Below are 18,406 nucleotides of genomic sequence, written 5' to 3'. Positions count from 1 at the left end.
TTTTCATACTGTTCATGAGTGTCTCGAGGCAAGAATACTACAAATTCCTAGATGTGATTACAACCTTTATCCTTCAGCATGCCTCATTCTACTCTATTTTTTCCACTATAGCATTTATTACTTGCTAATACATTGCTTTGTTATGGTTAACATCTTTCCTCTCCCCCAGAAAAAATGTAAGATCCATGGAAGCAAGTATTTTGTGTATTTTGTTCACTACTCTATCCTAGATGGTGCCTGGAACATTGTAGATGTTCCGTGTGTTTTTTCATTGAGAGATAATTTATACACCTTATGATTCACCCATTTAAAGCATACGATTCAGTGGTGTTTAGTGCAGTCACACAGCTGTGCAGCTCTCATCACAGTCCATTCTAGAGCATTTTCACCATTCTCAATGTAAACCCCATACCCATTAGCTGTCACCCACAATCCCCCAGTCCTTACTGGGCATAGATAACCATTAATTTATTTCATGTATCTATAAATTTGCCTGTTCTGAACATTTCATATGCATGAACATATGTGATATTTCATGACTGACTTCTCTCACTTAGCTTGTTTTTAAGATTCATCAATGATATAACCTATATCAGTATTTTATCCCTTTCTATGACTGAATAATATTCCTTATTATTGGAATATAAATGTGGATATATCACATTTCATTTATCCATTCATCCATTGATGGTCAGTTGGGTTGTTTCTACTTTTTTTATTATTATGAATAATGTGGCTATAAACAGTTGAATTATTCATGTACAAGTTTTTGTGTGTGGACACATTTTATTTCTCTTTCACATATACCTAGGAGTGGAATTTTCTGAGTTGTATGGTACCTCTATATTTAATCTTTGACAAACTACCAGCCTATCACTACATATTTTAGAATAAATGTATGCTTCAATGTGTATTTCAGATCAGTAGGGGAAGTAATAGATTATGCAGTAAATGCTGAAGCACAACTCACCAAGTGTTTAGGCTGAAATATAGTTAGGGCTCTCCTTTATGGTTTCATGGGAAATAAAAAGAGTTCCAAATGATTTAAGTATTAGAATGTTAAATAACTTAAAATGTAGATGAACTGTACAGTTATAAATCAGAAATTGTAGATAAACATTACAGAATCAGTGAGGGGCCATATTATAACCCCCATGTAACAAGCTGAGAAAAGAAATATGAACTTAATCCTAAGCATGGGCAGTCATTGAAGGATTTTAAGCAGGTCTGTGACATGATCAGTATTATCCATTTGAAAAGCTCACACTGGCCACCAAAAAAGCAGTGACTTGGCGGGGAAAGAGACTCTTGTTACCAACTAAGAGTGATAGCCCCGAAGACAATGAACACAGTGATGACAGTGGGTGTGACAAGCAGGAGAGTGATTGCAGAGGAAGCAAGGAAGCAGAGCTGATGAGACAGTGTAAGGGTTGACGGGGAGAAAGTCAATATATGCAGGTGCCAGTCCCTCAGATTAAAATCATTTTAGGAGAAACGATGAGGAGTTTGGTTTTGAAGTGTCTCTAAAACATACAAGTGTCAATAACCAGTAGAGAACTGGACAAGAGCATTACTGGGTGAGAGTGAGATTTGGGAGTCACTGATGTACACATAGTTCTTGAAACTACACGTGGTTAGATCACCTGGAGAAGATGTTTAGAGTGAAGTGAGCCGAGTCAGTGCTGACATGTAAGTACAAAGTTGAGGAAGATGAAGAAGGTACAGTCAGAGACTGGAGAAGCCCAAGGCAAGAGTGGTATCATAGGAGGTAAGAGTATAAAGACAGGGATGATCAGTGATGCCAAAGCCATAGAGACAAGTGAGAGAGTAGCTAGGAACTGAAAGTGTCGTCAGACTTGGAAGGATGAAAAGTCTTTTCTGACCCCAAGGGCGTAATGAGCCAGAAGCAGACTGCACTGAGTTATACAGGAAGTAGGTGGAAAAGATAGGCTATTCTTGTAGGAATTTGCTTTGAAGAGAAGGGGGTAAACAGAAGCGCCTGGTTGAGACATGAAGGTAAGTGAAGGGTTTTTTTTTTTTTTCTTTCTTCGTATGAGTAGGACTAGAACACGTTTCTAGTCTTTCAAAGAAGGAATGGAAAAGGAATTACTGATGGTAAAACAGGGAAGAGGTCTGATCCATCAGGAACTGGGAAGGGATAAGAATAGAGGAAAAGGGAATGACTTTCCAATAGAAGAAGCAAGACTCCTTGAACTTAGTTGGAGGAAAGGGGAACATAGGCAGGCAGAAATGCTGATAGAAAGTTGTAGTTGTAGCTGCTGGTCTCTCTTCTCTTCAGGAAGCAGGAAATTGCAGTGCTAATCAGCCAAAGATAAGAAAATTGAAATGAGGAGAATGTTTGCAAGGAGGGTGGCAAAAACATCAAAAAGTATCCATTGAAGGCAATCAGAGAATAAATATTAAAGCCTTGCCAAGCAACTTGGAGAAGCCAAAGTTGAATTTGGAAAAGATAAATTTGTAGTCACAGTAATAAAGCTTTCATCAGCAATACTCACAGTCTGGGACCAAAAGGAGAGGACAAGAGTTACTTTAGCCAGGGTATACAGGATGATAGGCAGATAAGCCAGAAGGAAAAGAAGGCAGGGAAGTTCATGTGACAGTCAGAAGAACAATTAAGGAATGGAAGGTTCTATCTTAGGTTCGGCAGAGATGTGAGTGGAGTTGAAAGTTAGTGTTTAAATATATGGTACAGTTTCTCAATAGAATTACCATATAATCCAACCTGGCTGGGGAATCTACTAGCCAAAGGAAATAAAAGCAAGGGCTCAGGTAAGTCTACATTTGTTCACAACAGCATTATTCAGAAATAGCCAAAAAGTGGAAGAAATCCAGATGTCCATCAACAGATGGATGGAAAAAGAAAATGTGGCATATACATACAGTGGAATATTATTCAGTCTTAAAAAGGAAGGAAATTCTGACACATTGCAACATGGATGAATCTCGTAGATGTTATGCCAAGGGAAATAAATCAGTCATAAAAGGACGAATATTGTGTGATTCCACTTACATGACGTACCTAGAAAGTCAGTTTCATAGAAAAAGAAAGTATCATGGTAGTTACTAGGGGCTGGGGGGAGTGAATAATGGGAGTTATTGTTTAATGAGTATGGGTTTCAGCTTGGGAAGATGAAAAAATTTCGGAGATGGATTGTAATGGTGATTGCACAACAGTGTGAATGTACTTACTATGACTGAAGGAATATTACTGTAACTGTACACTTCAAAATGGTTAGGATGACAAATTTTATAATACAATTATTTTGCCACAATGAAAAATACATGGTGGATAAAGGACCTGATGTCTTAATACTGTTGATAAGAGCAAACGTTGTATCCAGAGGTGTGAGAAGAAGTATATATAATCATGGTTCAAGAATTGGGTATTAGAAGTTTAGGTTTCAATAATGAAATAATTTCAGATTATTTTAAGGTCTGGAACAGCACCTCTCATCTAAAGAAGGAGATAGGCAGACTTCCCTGGTGGCCCAGTGGTTAAGACGCCAAGTTTCCACCGCAGGGGGCATAGGTTCAGTCCCTAGACAGGGAACCAAGATTCCACATGCTCTGTGACTTGGCCAAAAAAAAATTTAATTAATTTAAAAAAGGAGATAGTATAGTACCCTGCCAAAACATATCAGCATTTTTGAGTGTGGAGGATGTGCAAGGGAGGTGAGGGATGAGGTGTCGTGTGATTGTCACAGCTGGTTCTGGCATCTTCCTCTCCCCCTGCCTCTTCCCCCAGAATGCTAGAGTGGAAAGGAAATGCAGAGTTTTCGCGTGAAGGATGTCAAGGCTGGAGAGTGGATTCGACATGTCTACCAGCACTGAGGTAGTCACAGATTGGCAGCCAAACTTGGAAAGTGGGAAGGACCAGTAGCTAAGGCTTTCGGATGAGGAGGAGTGTATGGCTGGACTCCATGAGCCTCAAATGTGTCGCTTTTTACTTAAGGATAGAAGAGCTCTGGGGTCTTGGATGATGTGCAGGGGAGTAAGAAGAGTGACCACTGTTACCCCCATATGCTTTTTCAGTAGTAGGAATACTAAGAAAATGGAAAATCTACTTGAGAAAGCCCTCAAGGAAAATGAGACCCTAGGGCAGTGATTCTTGGACTCCAGCTTCACATTTAAATCATGTGGGAGTGAACTTTTAAAACATACTGATGCCAGTTGAAGTTGAATCATTAGAGATGGGGTGGTATCGGCAGCTTTGAAAGCTCTCGTGTGATTCTAATATACAGCCTGGGGTTGAGAGGCTATGTCCTAGGAAAGAGCTGAGTTTGGGTTGAGACAAGCAGGTAGAGGGAGAAAGCAAGAGAGTTTGACCCAAATAAGACTAGGAGATCACAAGAGCTGTGGGAACAGTTGTCAGGAAGTGCCGCAATGGGGCCATGAGTTTGGAGGATGGCAAGGGGTGGTAAGTGAAAAGAACAGGGACAGTGGGCATATGTGACCTTGAGGGTACAAATAAAATTGTTACCCAAAATTGTTTCCGTCCGAAGCCATCATCTGCTGGGCAGACAAATGAAGGCATGGCCAAGTTCAAGGAGGCATTTGCACTCCACTCATTACTCTGACCTCGCAGTTTATAGACAGACACATACATGGAATTACTATACATGGAGTCAACCAAGTCTCAGTGTCCTAAGCAAAAAAGAGGGAGGGAGAGACCTACTTTGCAGAACTCCTATAAGAGTTAAGTGAGGCAAGGAACAGAGGAAATGTATATGAGTAAATTTTGTAAACACTTAAAACCTTACAAATATCACTTGTTCTGTTAACTGGGAGTCTTACCTCATCAGGAAGTTCCCTTTTATCCTTTGAAATAGGCCCTGGGATCAGTTCCCAGAGGATTCTGATTGGTATTTGGTGTTAGGATTAGTCTAGTTTGGCTCAGGGCGTGTGCTTCCTTCCAGCCTGCTTCTCTCTAGTAAAAGCTTCTTAAGAAGGGAGCCTCTTTCCTCCTCCTCCTTTTTTAAGCTCCATCTTGACTGACAGCATGTTGCACTATTTAATGAAGCAGTTAGATACTGACTTGCTAGGCTGACTTTGGACTCCCTCTTTGCTCTTGGTTTCTGAACTATTATTCTTTTCTGCATACTCCTTCAAGGAATTCTGCAAAGAAGAGTGGATTAAAAAAATATATATGAATTGAGGCTTATTTTCCCCAGTGTGAACTTAGGTTAAAACTTACTGTGAAAGTGATAACCATGTTGTAACTATTAGATTTTTCTTGATGAAAAACCTTCTGTGTAGTCATACAAATCCCTGCCTATTTGAACATAATACTATAAAGCAAATATCCTAAACTTTGTTTCTAAAATTTTAAGTCTCAAAGTATTTTATAGTATTTATGATATTCTTTAGTGTGAGTTACCTGCTTTGTTTTGCCTACTATTGGACTGGCCAAAAATTTCCTTCAGGTTTTTTGGTAACATCTTGGAAAAACTCAAATGAACTTTCTGGCCAACCCAGTAGGTTAAAGTGGCCATTAAAAAAGGGAAACTCGCTTTCATCCCCTGCACTGTGCTATGTACACAGTAGGTGGGCAAACAATGCAAACGATTGAATTCAGATACAAGATCTGTATGTGTACCTTCTGTTACTCCTTAATGCTTCAAAAATTAACATTATCTTAAGCCTCCAGTTGTTTCAAATTGTATTAATTAGAAGGCAAGAAATAAAAGCCACTGAGCTCTTGCTAACAGGAGAATGCTTGTGTCTTTAAGGAACCTGTGTGTGGAATCAGATACCAAGGTTTGTTGTTCCTGGTACTAGGAGAGAGATTTTGATATATTTATAAGATAACATTGTCAAGAACAATAGGCATTTTATGCGAACTTTTCCTGTACTAACCTCACATTGCATCCCAGCTTCACTGTGGGAATTCTTCCAGCATTCTGTTTGTGGAAGCTCTGTGGCCAACCAAGAAGTCAGACACCTCTACCACTGTTCCAGCCCCCGCTGGCTGCTTCAGCCAGGTCCGGCTCTTACTGCTGTCTCTTGTGGGGCCGTGTTTCCCTGTTGGCCCCCCGATCCAGCCAGGGAACTAGCTCTTTACTCATCTCGCTGACCGTGGAGTCTCAAGATGTATGTAGGAGGTGCTTAGTGAATGTTTGGTGATTGATGACCAAGCGAACAAATTCCATAATAAATTCCATTCTATAATCTTGCTTATTTTTTTTCAAATTGAGTCTATTTTGTAAAGAACTGATCCTTACCTTTAAAATAGATTTTTCCTCCTTTCTCTCTCTTTTAGAAAGGAGACAACTTCCCACTTTCTTTTTTGCTCTATTTTTATTGAAGCATAGTTGATTTACAATATTGTGTTAGTTTAAGGTATACAGCAAAGTGATTCAGTTATGTATTTGTATTTTTTCAGATGATTTTCTGTAGGCTATTATAAGATATTGAATATTATATCCTAGATTATACAGGAAATCCCTGTTGCTTATCTGTTTTACCCTGAACCCCTAATTTATCCCTTCCACCAGCAACTCCCTACTTTTCAATGCTCCTCCTGGTGGCTCAGATGGTAAAGAATCTACCTGCAATGCAAGAGGCCCAGGTTTGATCCCTGGATCAGGAAGATCCCCTGGAGAAGGGAATGGCTACCCACTCCAGTATTCTTGCCTGGAGAATTCCATGGACAGAGCAGGGCTACAGTCCATGGGGTCAAAAAGAATCAAACACGACTGAGCAGCTAACACTTTTACTTTTTTCACTGTCACAGTGGAGACAGTTCCCTCTCAGAGGAGAGGCTGAGTCAAGGCTGCTGGGCAACCGCAGGCTGATGGAGTGCCAGTGGACTGAATACATTCCATGAAGCCACCCCAGACAGAGAAGTCATCTCTCTGTAGTGCTGATCTACAGAAAAAGATGAAATGCCTGAGCAAAAGAGTGCATTTTAGTATTGCTGATGTGGGGTGATTACTCCATTGGGCGAATACATTTCTGTCGTCCTGCCATACTTCCTGGAGTCTAAATTTCACTCACCTTGTTTGGGTTGCTGTAGGTGTGTGTAGAGGGTGAAGTCCCTTTCACTTGAAGCCAGATAGATGCAGTAGCAAACCAGACGTTGAATGCTGCAGTTGACAGAATTCTGAGAGATAAACCCTAGACTTTCTAGGTTGAGTTGTATTTTGTAATGAGAGTTTTATTTGGCTTTTGAGAGTTATAGGAGAACTCATATGTGTTCTCTTGGCTTTGGTCTATTGTTTTCTTGTCTGTCGTGCTCTGCTACTCTGGCAGTTGATTGCCTGACTCTGATTCTCAAGGTCTCCATCCCAATAACTGAAGGCGTGGACGTGATTGCCATGTTGACGGATGATGCCACCACCGCCACCTGGAATAACGAGGGACTGCCCAGTGACAGGATGTCCACGGAGAACGCCGCCATCCTGACGCACTGTGAGCGCTGGCCCCTGCTGATCGACCCCCAGCAGCAAGGGATCAAGTGGATCAAGAACAAGTATGGGACTGACCTGAAAGTCACACACTTGGGCCAGAAAGGGTATGTGAGATCGGAAGGGTCGATTCTCTGTTGAGCTGCTGGAAGTGGGTTTCTTTTTTACCAAGTCCTGGCATTTCTTAGACCTCTCTGCCACTTTGGAATATAATTTGGTACAACTTGTTTGTCTGCCTACTCACATAAAGGATCTCTGTGGAAACGGTGTTCACGTTGGATGGCGTGCATCACTTACCTGAAGAAGTTTGTTGGAAGGTTAGAACACGCAATGCATGTGAAAGGAAAATTTTCCTATGACCAAGAATGGAAATACGAGGCATTATAATCCTTCTTTAGGACTTTGGCATTTGGTAACCCAAGAATTGTCAACTGCCCCGTGGGCTTAATGAGGTTTCCAGTTACATTGCTAAATATGTACTTTGCCTACAATGGCGCTTTAACACAGCTCAGTTCCCAAGGTTGAGTGCCTGAAGATAATTTTTTTAGTTAAGCTTTGCATATCACTTTTGAGATCTGAATCTGCTCTGAGATTTTCTGTCACTCGGTTGGCATGACAGTGTTTTCTGATAAGTACAGAAATGTCTTGTATGTAGTTGGTCTTCAGTTAATGCCAAATAAGTAATTTTAGACTTACTTATACTTAATTTTACCCCTCCATCATTTTTGACATGTAAAATGAAATAAGGAATGTCTGCAGTTGTGCAGATAAATGGTCTCCTTGCTGATCTGAATACTGGGAGGAAATTATTCTTGAAGGCAAAAGACTATTTGTGGAGAGTGGCAGTGAAATTGAATGGTAGTTCTCTACATGACTGAATCTAACCATTTAAAAAAATGAAAATTTGATAAAACCACAAAGCATTTAATTTGAATTTTTTTTCACAAGAGGACCTGTTGAAATAATTTAAATTTATAATGTTTGGGTGCATGCTAAGTCACTTCAGTCATGTCCGACTCTTTGCGACCCCATGGGCTATAGCCCGCCAGTCTCCTCCATCCATGGGATTCTCCAGGCACGAATACTGGAGTGATTTGTGTTTGGGTAGGTTCTATTTATTTTTACCGTGATTACCGTCAAAAGTAATTTACACATGGGCTTACTAGTTCACACTACTGAATTTCATTTTGGAACATATAACTGAAATTGATCTTAATATAATCTTTAATTTCCATGTATTTTAGTTGAAGAAAATACTACTTTATAAAACAGTTTTCTCTAAATCCCATTTAAAATATTTACATTAAACTAAATATAATTGAGCATAAATAATTTTGAATACTTTCCCTATGCTTATTTACATTTTTTCTTGATTCTGACTGAATTTTAAGGTTTTTGAATGACATTGAAACTGCTTTGGCCTTTGGAGACGTCATCTTAATTGAAAACCTTGAGGAAACAATAGATCCAGTCCTTGATCCATTGCTTGGTAGGAACACGATTAAAAAGGGAAAGTAAGTATTATTGAATAATAATTTTATTATTAAAAATAATCTTAAAGATAATTTTTGATGGTGTGTTTTGCACTACACATGAGTTTGATCATCAGCTTCTATTTCATGGCCTCCTAATGAAATGTAATATATTGAAATATTCTTTTGTAATAATTGTATTTATTTGTTTATGGCTGTGCTGAGTCTTCATTGCTGGGTGGGCTTTTCTCGTTGCAGTGAGCAGGGGCTGCTCTCTAGTTGGGGTGCGCGGGCTTCTCGTTGAGGTGCCTTCTGTTTTTGTGGAGCGTGGACTTTCGGGTGTGTGGGCTCCGTAGCTGCAGGTCCTGGGCTCCAATCATGGACTCAATAGTTGTGGCACACAGGCTTACTTGCTACGCAGCATGTCTGATCCTCCTAGACCAGGGGTTGAACCCATGGCTTCTGCACTGGCAGGCGAATTCTTTACCACTGAACCACCAAGGAAGTCCTGCTGAAATATTCTCGGTGATAGTTCTGAGTTTCCGTTCCAGGGCTCCTACATTCCAAGACCAAAGCAAACTTGACGTGATCCAGATGTTCAGGCTATTTTTTTGGTAGGTTGAGATTCATGTTACCCAATTCCTGATTTATAGACCCCAATAATGCATTGTCACAAATAGGAGAGTATTTGCTCCTTTATTACTTCATACTAGTGTTTTTCTACCCTCAGTACTTTGGAAAACATTTTTAATATATTTGCCTCAAGTGCATATCACTTGTATCCTTATTTTTTTTAATATTTTTACTTTTTATTAATTTAGTATTAGCTTCTAATGTACAGCAAAGTGAGTTAGCTTTTATGTGTACATATATCCCCTCTTTTTTGGATTTTCCTCCCATTTAGGTCACCACAGAGCACTGAGTAGAGTTCCCTGAGGTATACAGTAGGCGATTATCTATTTTATACATAGTATCAATAGTGCATATATGTCAATACCAGTCTCCCAATTCATTTCATCCCACCCCCGTTGGTATCCATGTTTGTTCTCTACATCTGTTTCTCTATTTCTGTTTTGCAAATAAAATCATCTATACCATTTTTCTAGATTCCACATATATGCATTAATATACAATATTTGTTTTTCTCTTTCTGACTTACCTCATTCTTTACACCAGTCTCTAGGTCCATCCACAGCTCTGCATCTTTATCCATTCCTCTGTTGATGGACATTTAGATTGCTTCCATGTCCTGGCATTGTGAATAATGCTGCAATGAACATTGAATTGTATGTGTCTTTGCAATTATGCTTTTCTCAGGGTATATGCCCAATAATGGGATTGCTGAGTGATATGATAATTCTGTTTTTAGTTTTTTAAGGAACCTCTGTACTGTGGTCCATAGTGGCTATATCAATTTACATTCCTATCAACAGTACCAGAGGGTTCCCTTTTCTCCACGTCCTCTCTAGCATTATTATTTGTATATATTTTTTTTATGATGGCCATTCTGACCTGTGTGAGGAGATACCTTATTGTAGTTTTGATTTGCATTTGTCTAATGATTGGTGATGTTGGGTATCTTTTCATGTATTTGTTGGCCATCTATATGTTTTCCTTAGAGAGATGTCTATTTAAGTATTCTGTCCATTTTTTGATTGGGTTTGTGTTTTTTTGTTTGTTTGTTTTTTAATTTTATTTTATTTTTTAACTTTACAATATTGTATTGGTTTTGCCATATATCAACATGAATCCTCCACAGGTATATACATTGTTTGTTTGTTATTTTGAGCTACATGAGCTTTTTGTTTATTTTGGAGATTAATCATTTGTCAGTTGTTTCATTTGCAAATATTTTCTCCCATTCTAAGGGTTATCTTTTTGTCTTGTTTATAGTTTCCTTTGCTGTGCAGAAACTTTTAAGTTTAATTAGGTCCCATTTGTTTATTTTTGTTTTTACTTGAATTACTCCAGAGGATGGGTCAAAAAAGATACTGCTGCAATTTGTGCCAGAGAGTTTCCTTTCCTCTAAGAGTTTTAAACTGTCTGGCCTTACATTCAGGTCTGTAATCCATTTTGAGTACACTTAATATTTTTAAAAACCTATTTTAAATTCACTTTTTTTTTTTTAAAAACTCAGCCTCACCCCAAGTCATAGCATGTACAAAATCATGTGTTTACTGTGCTAGTTCTCTTTTTTCCTATATGTTTAAAAAAAAAAAAAAAATATATATATATATATATATATATATATATAAAAACCATTAGGATAAAAAAGAATTCACTAGTGGATCCCTAAGAACATCCCATACCAGCAGCAGTGGTAGACTCGGCACACTCTTGCTGAGACCTGCATGATGTTCCAAGTGCTGCTGTTGCCCCAAACACCATCTCTCCATCACATCCTTCCAGGAACAGGGAACCATTACCCAGCAGGCAACATGTCACTCTGTAATTGTGTAAAAGGTCAGATCCAGTAGTTCTGTCTCTAACTGAGCCTGGATGGGCTCACTGGACATTGTGGCATGTCCAAAGCTCTCTGTGCCTCTTCCCTCAAGAAACCAACATTGCCACGGCTTATTCCACTGAATTTCCTTCTCTTTTTTGTTGTTTTTCTTCACAGAGGTGTAATTTCAGAATTTCCCCAATACTTTTCTTCCTTGGCACCCACTTTCTGCCTCAAAGGTGTCTTTTCTCTCTTTTCATCACTGGATTATTCCTGTCAATTTAAAATGAAAATAGGTCTGCTTAAGGGTGACTAACTTCTATTTTGTAAAAAGTCTCTAACTGATTAGTATTTATTATACAATTCACCAATTAAATCCATTTACAGTGAGTGACAACTTATAATTGTTTAATAAACCAAAATTTACCCATACATGCATTTAGAAGAGTCTAATAAGACATTTGACAAACTGCAGCCCTGACGTAAATAAAATTGTGGCCATATCTGATGTGTTAAAAATACAGTGCAAAATCTTGGATGTCACTAAAGTGTAATCCTTGTTATTAAGATTCTGACTCTATTATAAAGACACAGAATTTTTGTCAGTGAAATACATATTCTCTTAGCTTTAACTTGAACCTTTGGTGACACAATTTAGGTGTAAAAAATTCTGTCTTTCTCTCTTTATATATATATGTATTTTTTTAATGTTTATTTATGTATCTGGCTGTACCCAGTCTAGTTATGGCTAGACTGGGAAACTCTGACCTTGTTGTAGCAGGTGAGATGTGGGATCTTTTAGTTACAGCACTCAAGACCTTTAGTTGTAGAATGCGAACTCTTAGCTGTATCATGTGGGACCTAGTTCCCTGACCAGGGATGGAACTCAGGCCTCCTGCATTGGAAGCATGAGTCTTAGCCACTGACCCACCAGGAAAGTTCCTATATATGTGGGTATATATTGATAATCTAAAACATCCAAAGACTGATAAATTTGAGTCCTGATTTTTTTCTCAGTATGGATATAGTTAAGTAAAAGAATCCCAGAGTATTTTTTATTTGTATTTCAGAAACAAGTTGTTTTATATAGAGCATCAAATTCTTTATCACAAAATATCACACCAGGGCAATTTATTCCAAATTAATAATCTTTCCTGAATATGTGCTAAGAAAAGTTATGACCAACCTAGACTGCATATTAAAAAGCAGAAACATTACTTTGCCAAAAAGGGTCTGTCTAGTTAAGGCTATGGTTTTTCCAGTAGTCACGTATGGATGTGAGAGTTGGGGCTATAAAGAAACCTGAGTGCCGAAGAATTGATGCTTTTGAACTGTAGTGTTGGAAAAGACTCTTGAGAATCCCTTGGGCTGCAAGGAGATCCAACTAGTCCATCCTAAAGGAGATCAGTCCTGAGTGTTCATTGGAAGCTGATGCTGAAGCTGAAACCAATACTTTGGCCACCTGATGTGAAGAGTTGACTCATTTGAAAAGACCCTGATGCTGGGAAAGATTGAAGGAGGGAGGAGAAGGGGACGACAGAGGATGAGGTGGTTGGATGGCATCACCGACTCAATGGACATGAGTTTGAGTAAACTTCCGGAGTTGGCGATAGACAGGGAGGCCTGGTGTGCTGCAGTCCACGAGGTCGCCAAGAGTCGGAAAAGACTGAGTGACTGATCTGAACTGATTAGGCTTTGTAGAATTGATCATGTCATTGTAGCTGTTTTTAAAAGTTGAAGAAAATTTTAAATGATCTGTAAGAATATAATACATGGAGTTTATTGCATGCAGTTGTTACTGTAACACTTCTAACTCCTAAACTCTTTCATAAGAGTGGCAACAACTGCTTTTATGAAGGTAATTTTGTGTACCTTGAGTTTTCTTTAGATGTTTTTAGAGTTTTGTTATTCAGAGAATCTGAGTCCTTGCAAATTGTGTCAGTCACTGAATAAGGCTTCTCTGAGAACTGCCAGAGGCAGGCCCTGTACTGGTGGTCAGTGATTCAGAACCCAAGGTACAGACCCTGCCCTTAAGGAAGCTGCATTTCCTGAGGGGGAAGTCAGACCTATACACAGCACAAGTCATACATGCCATGGGTATGATGACGGAAGTATACACGATAGAGAGTCATCTGCTCCGTGGTTTAGACTTGGAAAGACTTTGTGTTACATTTACATTTAGTGTGAATCTTAAAAGGTCAGTGGGCATTTGTCAGACAAATGGGAGAAGAGAATTCTGGAATGAGAAGACTCATACCAAGTACTAAAACATACTAATCAGCCCAGCAGCTTCGGGGAACTGCGATTAAGATTCAAATATGTGGAGAGCCCCATTTTGGGGGAAAAGGTGTATGAACTGAGAAAGGTGGGACTGGATTGTCAGGCCCCAGAATGTGAGTATCCTTGGGTACCCACAGATGACCCACAGGTTGGCCTTTTCCCTGGTTACAATGCTTTTCCCCCAAGCACATTGAAGGGGCACATTCCTGTCCATAATGCTAGTTGACAGTATCCATGGTTTGTAACCAAGGGACCTTGTCTTCGTGGAGTAACACATCTGGAGTTTCTGTATGTTCACTTGAGAATCATGAGCAGAAGTCAGTGGGAAAGCTAGTGAAGACTCTTAGCATGCTAAGAATAATGCAATCAGATTTATGTTTTTTGAAAGGGCACGTTGGCAGTATGGAGTATTGATTAAAGGCACATGGACCAACAGCCAGGGTCCATCCAATTAGCAAACAATTGCAGTAGTCCAGTTGAGACATAGTATGAGCCTAAACTAAGCCAGCGACAGTAGAGGTGGAAGTTCAGTTCAGATCAGTTGCTCAGTCGTGTCCGACTCTTTGTGACCCATAGACTGCAGCATACCGGGCCTCCCTGTCCATCACCAACTCCCGAAGTTTACCCAAACTCACGTCCATTGAGTTGGTTATGCCATCCAACCATCTCATCCTCTGTCATCCCCTTCTCCTCCCATCTTCAATCTTTCCCAGAATCAGGGTCTTTTCAAATGAGTCAGCTCTTTGCATGAGGTGGCCAAAGTATTGGAGTTTCAGCTTCAACATCAATCCTTCCAATGAACACTCAGGATTGATTTCCTTTAGGATGGACTGGTTGGATCTCCTTGCAGTCCAAGGAACTCTCAAGAGTCTTCTCCAACACCACAGCTCAAAAGCATCAATTCTTCGGCACTCAGCTTTTTTTATAGTCCAACTCTCACATCTATACATAACTACTGGACTAGATGGGCCTTTGTTGGCATGGGTCTCTGCTTTTTAATATGCTGTCTAGGTTGGTCATAACTTTCCTTCCAAGGAGTAAGCGTCTTTTAATTTCATGGCTGCAGTCACCATCTGCACTGATTTTGGAGCACAGAAAATAACGTCTGCCTCTGTTTTGACTGTTCCCCATCTATTTGCCATGAAATGATGGGACCGGATGCCATGATCGTAGTTTTCTGAATGTTGAGCTTTAAGCCAGCTTTTTCCCTTTCCACTTTCACTTTCATCAAGAGGTTCTTTAGTTCTTCTTCACTTTCTGCCATAAGGGTGGCGGCATCTGCATATCTGGGGTTATTATATTTCTCCCGGCCATTTTTATTCCAGCTTGTTCTTCATCCAGCCCAGCATTTTCTCATGATGTACTCTGCATACAAGTTAAATAAGCAGGATAACAATTTACAGCTTTGACATACTCCTTTTCCTATTTGGAACCAGTCTGTTGTTCCATGTCCAGTTCTAACTGTTGCTTCCTGACCTGTATACAGGTTTCTCAAGAGGCAGGTCAGGTGGTCTGGTATTCCCATCTCTTTCAGAATTTTCCACAGGGTGTTGTGATCCACACAGTCAAAGGCTTTGGCATAGTCAGTAAAGCAGAAATAGATGTTTTTCTGGAACTCTCTTGCTTTTTCAATAATCCAATGGATGTTGGCAATTTGATCTCTGGTTCCTCTGCCTTTTCTAAAACCAGCTAGAACATCTGGAAGTTTATGGTTAATGTATTGTTAAGCCTGGCTTGGAGAATTTTGAGCATTAGTTTACTAGCATGTGAGATGAGTGCAATCATGCAGTAGTTTGAACATTCTTTGGCATTGCCTTTCTTTGGAATTGGAATGAAACTGACCTTTTCCAGTCCTGTGGCCACTGCTGAGTTTTCCTAATTTGCTGGCATATTGAGTACAGGACTTTCACAGCATCATTTAGGATTTGAAATAGCTCAACTGGAATTCCATCACCTCCACTAGCTTTGTTCGTAGTGATGCTTCCTAAGGCCCACTTCACTTTGTATTCCAGGATGTCTGGTTCTAGGTGAGTGATCACACCATCGTGATTATCTTGGTCATGAAGATCTTTTTTGTACAGTTCTTCTGTGTATTCTTGCCACCTCTTCTTAATATCTTCTGCTTCGGTTAGGTCCATACCATTTCTGCCCTTTATTGTGCCCGTCTTTGCATGACATATTCCCTTGGTATCTCTAATTTTCTTGAAGAGGTCTCTAGTTTTTCCTATTCTATTGTTAATCCCAACCTCCTTATTTATCCCTCCCACCCTTAAAGAAATGTTGCTTCTCTAAACTTGTATCTTTCCATTTTTTCCACACGATTTGGCGAGGGAAAGAAAGTACATTCAGTGCTCAACCCACTGTCTTGGCTGCTGTGTGTGCCTTTTCAAGAGAGACTTTTAGGGCTATGAGGTGGGGCTGGCTTGTGCCCCAGTGTGCTGTTGTTGAAACTAGCATCAGGGCACAAGGAGTAAGATGGATCCTGGGCCGCGTCTTAGGCTGCTGCACTCTAGTTTGTTGTTCGGGTTAAGTTGGTTATCTTGTTTTTCTGTTTCTATTTTCTTACCTAATGAGGAAAATAAAAGCATAGCACATACAGATTTTCAGTATATATGATTTCCCTTGAATCTTTAATGAGTGATAGGTATAGTATGTGGGTGATTGGGAGCATGGACCAGATGCTCAGCCAGACCTCCAGAAGTCAGACCTTGTTTTTCAGACATGGAAAGTGTGGATGAACCATGGGTGGAACCACAAAGCATATCAGCAAAAAGGAGGAGTGGGGAGGGGAGGAGTAGTCATATTTTTTGATGTTTTAAGTTGCCTCCTAAGAGCAGTAGAGGGTTTTGGTTATTTAAATTTTATTATTTAATAATGCATATAAAATACTTAGTATATAAAAGTTATGAATCATAATAATAATAACTTAGATGGGTATCTATCATTCAAATTATGAACATTAAGATGGTCAGTATTCTTCAATCCACCTTCACGAATCCTTTCCCATCCTGTCTCCTCTCCAAAGATGGTCAGTATTTTAAATTTCATCATCGTTTTATTGCTTTATTTAAAATAGTTCTATTATTTGGGAGTTTATAAAAATCCATCATAGCATACATATAGAGTTTAGAGGGACTTGAATTTTTTTACTCAGTATTATACTTCTGTGCCTATGTCTTACTTTTACCTCTAATTTTTTTTTCATTTAACTCTAATCTCATTTTTGTTGCTATAATATTCAATGGTGTGACTCTTTCTCACTTTATTGAATATTTTTACTGAAGGACACTTAGGTGATTTTCCAGTTTTTTGCTATTACAAGACATGCTGCTATTAATATTAGTGTACTGAATACTCAGATACACATGTAAAGGTTCACACAGCAAGGGGTTCTTTAGAGTTTATATTCTGGGGTAGAAGAGTTGGGTTGTAGAGAGTGCACACAATATGCTTTAAAAGAAAATGTGAATTGTTTTCCAAAGTCGTACACATTTACATACTCACTGATGATATTTAATAGTTGTGAAGCCTTCCAGAGCACTGACTTAGAAACTTTCATTCTGCTGTTTTTTTAGTAACACAAAAGATTTGTATATTTAATACTATTAGCCTCTTCCTTTGAGGAACTATTCCAACCAACAACTCTTTTTTTTTGAATGGTAAAAATGTTGTTCGGTCGCAAAGTCATGTCTGACTCTTTGCAACCCCGTGGATTGCAGCGTGCCAGGCTCCCCTGTCCATCGCTGTTTCCCAGAATTTGCTCAAATTCGTGTCCATTGAGTTGGTGATAACTATTTAAACATGTCATCCTCTGCCGTGCTTTTCTCCTTCTGCCTTCAATCCTTCCCAGCATCAGGACCTTTTTCAGTGAGTCAGCTTTTCAATCAGGTGGCCAAAGTATTAAAGCTTGAGTTTCAGCATAAGTCCTTCCAATGAATATTCAGGGTTGATTTCCTTTAGGATTGACTGGTTTGATTTGCTTGCAGTCCAAGGGACTCTCAGGAGTCTTCTCTAGTACCACAATTCAAAAGCATCAGTTCTTCAGCACTCAGCCTTGTTTATGGTCCAACTCTTCACATCCATACACGACTACTGGAAAAACCATAGCTTTAATTCTAAGACCTTTGTTGACCAAAGTGATGTTTCTGCTATTTAGTACACTGTCTAGGTTTGTCATAGCTTTCCTTCCAAGGAGCAAGCATCTTTTAATTTCATGGCTGCAGTCATTATCGGCAGTGATTTTGGAGCCCAAGAAAATAAAGTTTGTCACTGCTTCTTTTTGCTCTATTTGGTGTAAACGGATAAGACCAGATGCCATGATCTTAGTTTTTTGAATATTGAGTTATAAGCCAGCTTTCTCACTCTCCTCTTTCACCATCATCAAGAGGCTCTTTAGTTCCTCTTCACTTTCTGCCGTTAGTGTGGTATCATCCACATACTTGAGGTTGTTGATGGTCCATGTAAGATTCTAACTGTTGCTTCTTGGCCTGCTTACAGGTTTCTCAGGAGGCAGATAAGGTGGTATGGTATTCCCACTTCTTTAAGAATTTTCCACAGTTTGTTGTGATCCACAGAGTCAAAGCTTTAAAGTAGTTGGTGAAGAAGAAGTGGTTATTTTTCTTGAATTTCCTTGCTTTCTCTGTGGTCCAATGAATGTAGGCAATTTGATCTCTGGTTCCTCTGCCTTTTCTAAACCCAGATTGTACATCTGGGACTTCTCAATTCACATACTGCTGAAACTTAGCTTGAAGGATTTTGAGCATAATCTTCAGTTCAGTTCAGTT

The 18,406-nt window shown here is 39.3% G+C and overlaps 1 protein-coding gene across 2 annotated transcripts in view; it reads left to right on the top strand.

Moving 5' to 3' along the window:
• The window catches only part of DNAH11 (dynein axonemal heavy chain 11), a 369,573-nt gene that overhangs the window by 275,683 nt on the left and 75,484 nt on the right, over window positions 1-18,406 (top strand). For both annotated transcript variants that reach the window (XM_086397406.1, XM_086397407.1), the window contains exons 64-65: window positions 7,299-7,534; window positions 8,819-8,941. In XM_086397406.1, coding sequence (XP_086253532.1) covers window positions 7,299-7,534; window positions 8,819-8,941 — 359 coding nt within the window. The remainder of the gene's footprint in view (window positions 1-7,298; window positions 7,535-8,818; window positions 8,942-18,406) is intronic.

Source organism: Bos grunniens, chromosome 4, assembly GCF_055505025.1.
Source record: "Bos grunniens cultivar Pamir isolate PY7600 chromosome 4, Bosgru_T2T1.0, whole genome shotgun sequence".
Taxonomy (NCBI): Eukaryota; Metazoa; Chordata; class Mammalia; order Artiodactyla; family Bovidae; genus Bos; species Bos grunniens.
Note: the sequence above shows the minus strand (reverse complement) of the source record. Positions and strands in the feature narration are given on the sequence as shown.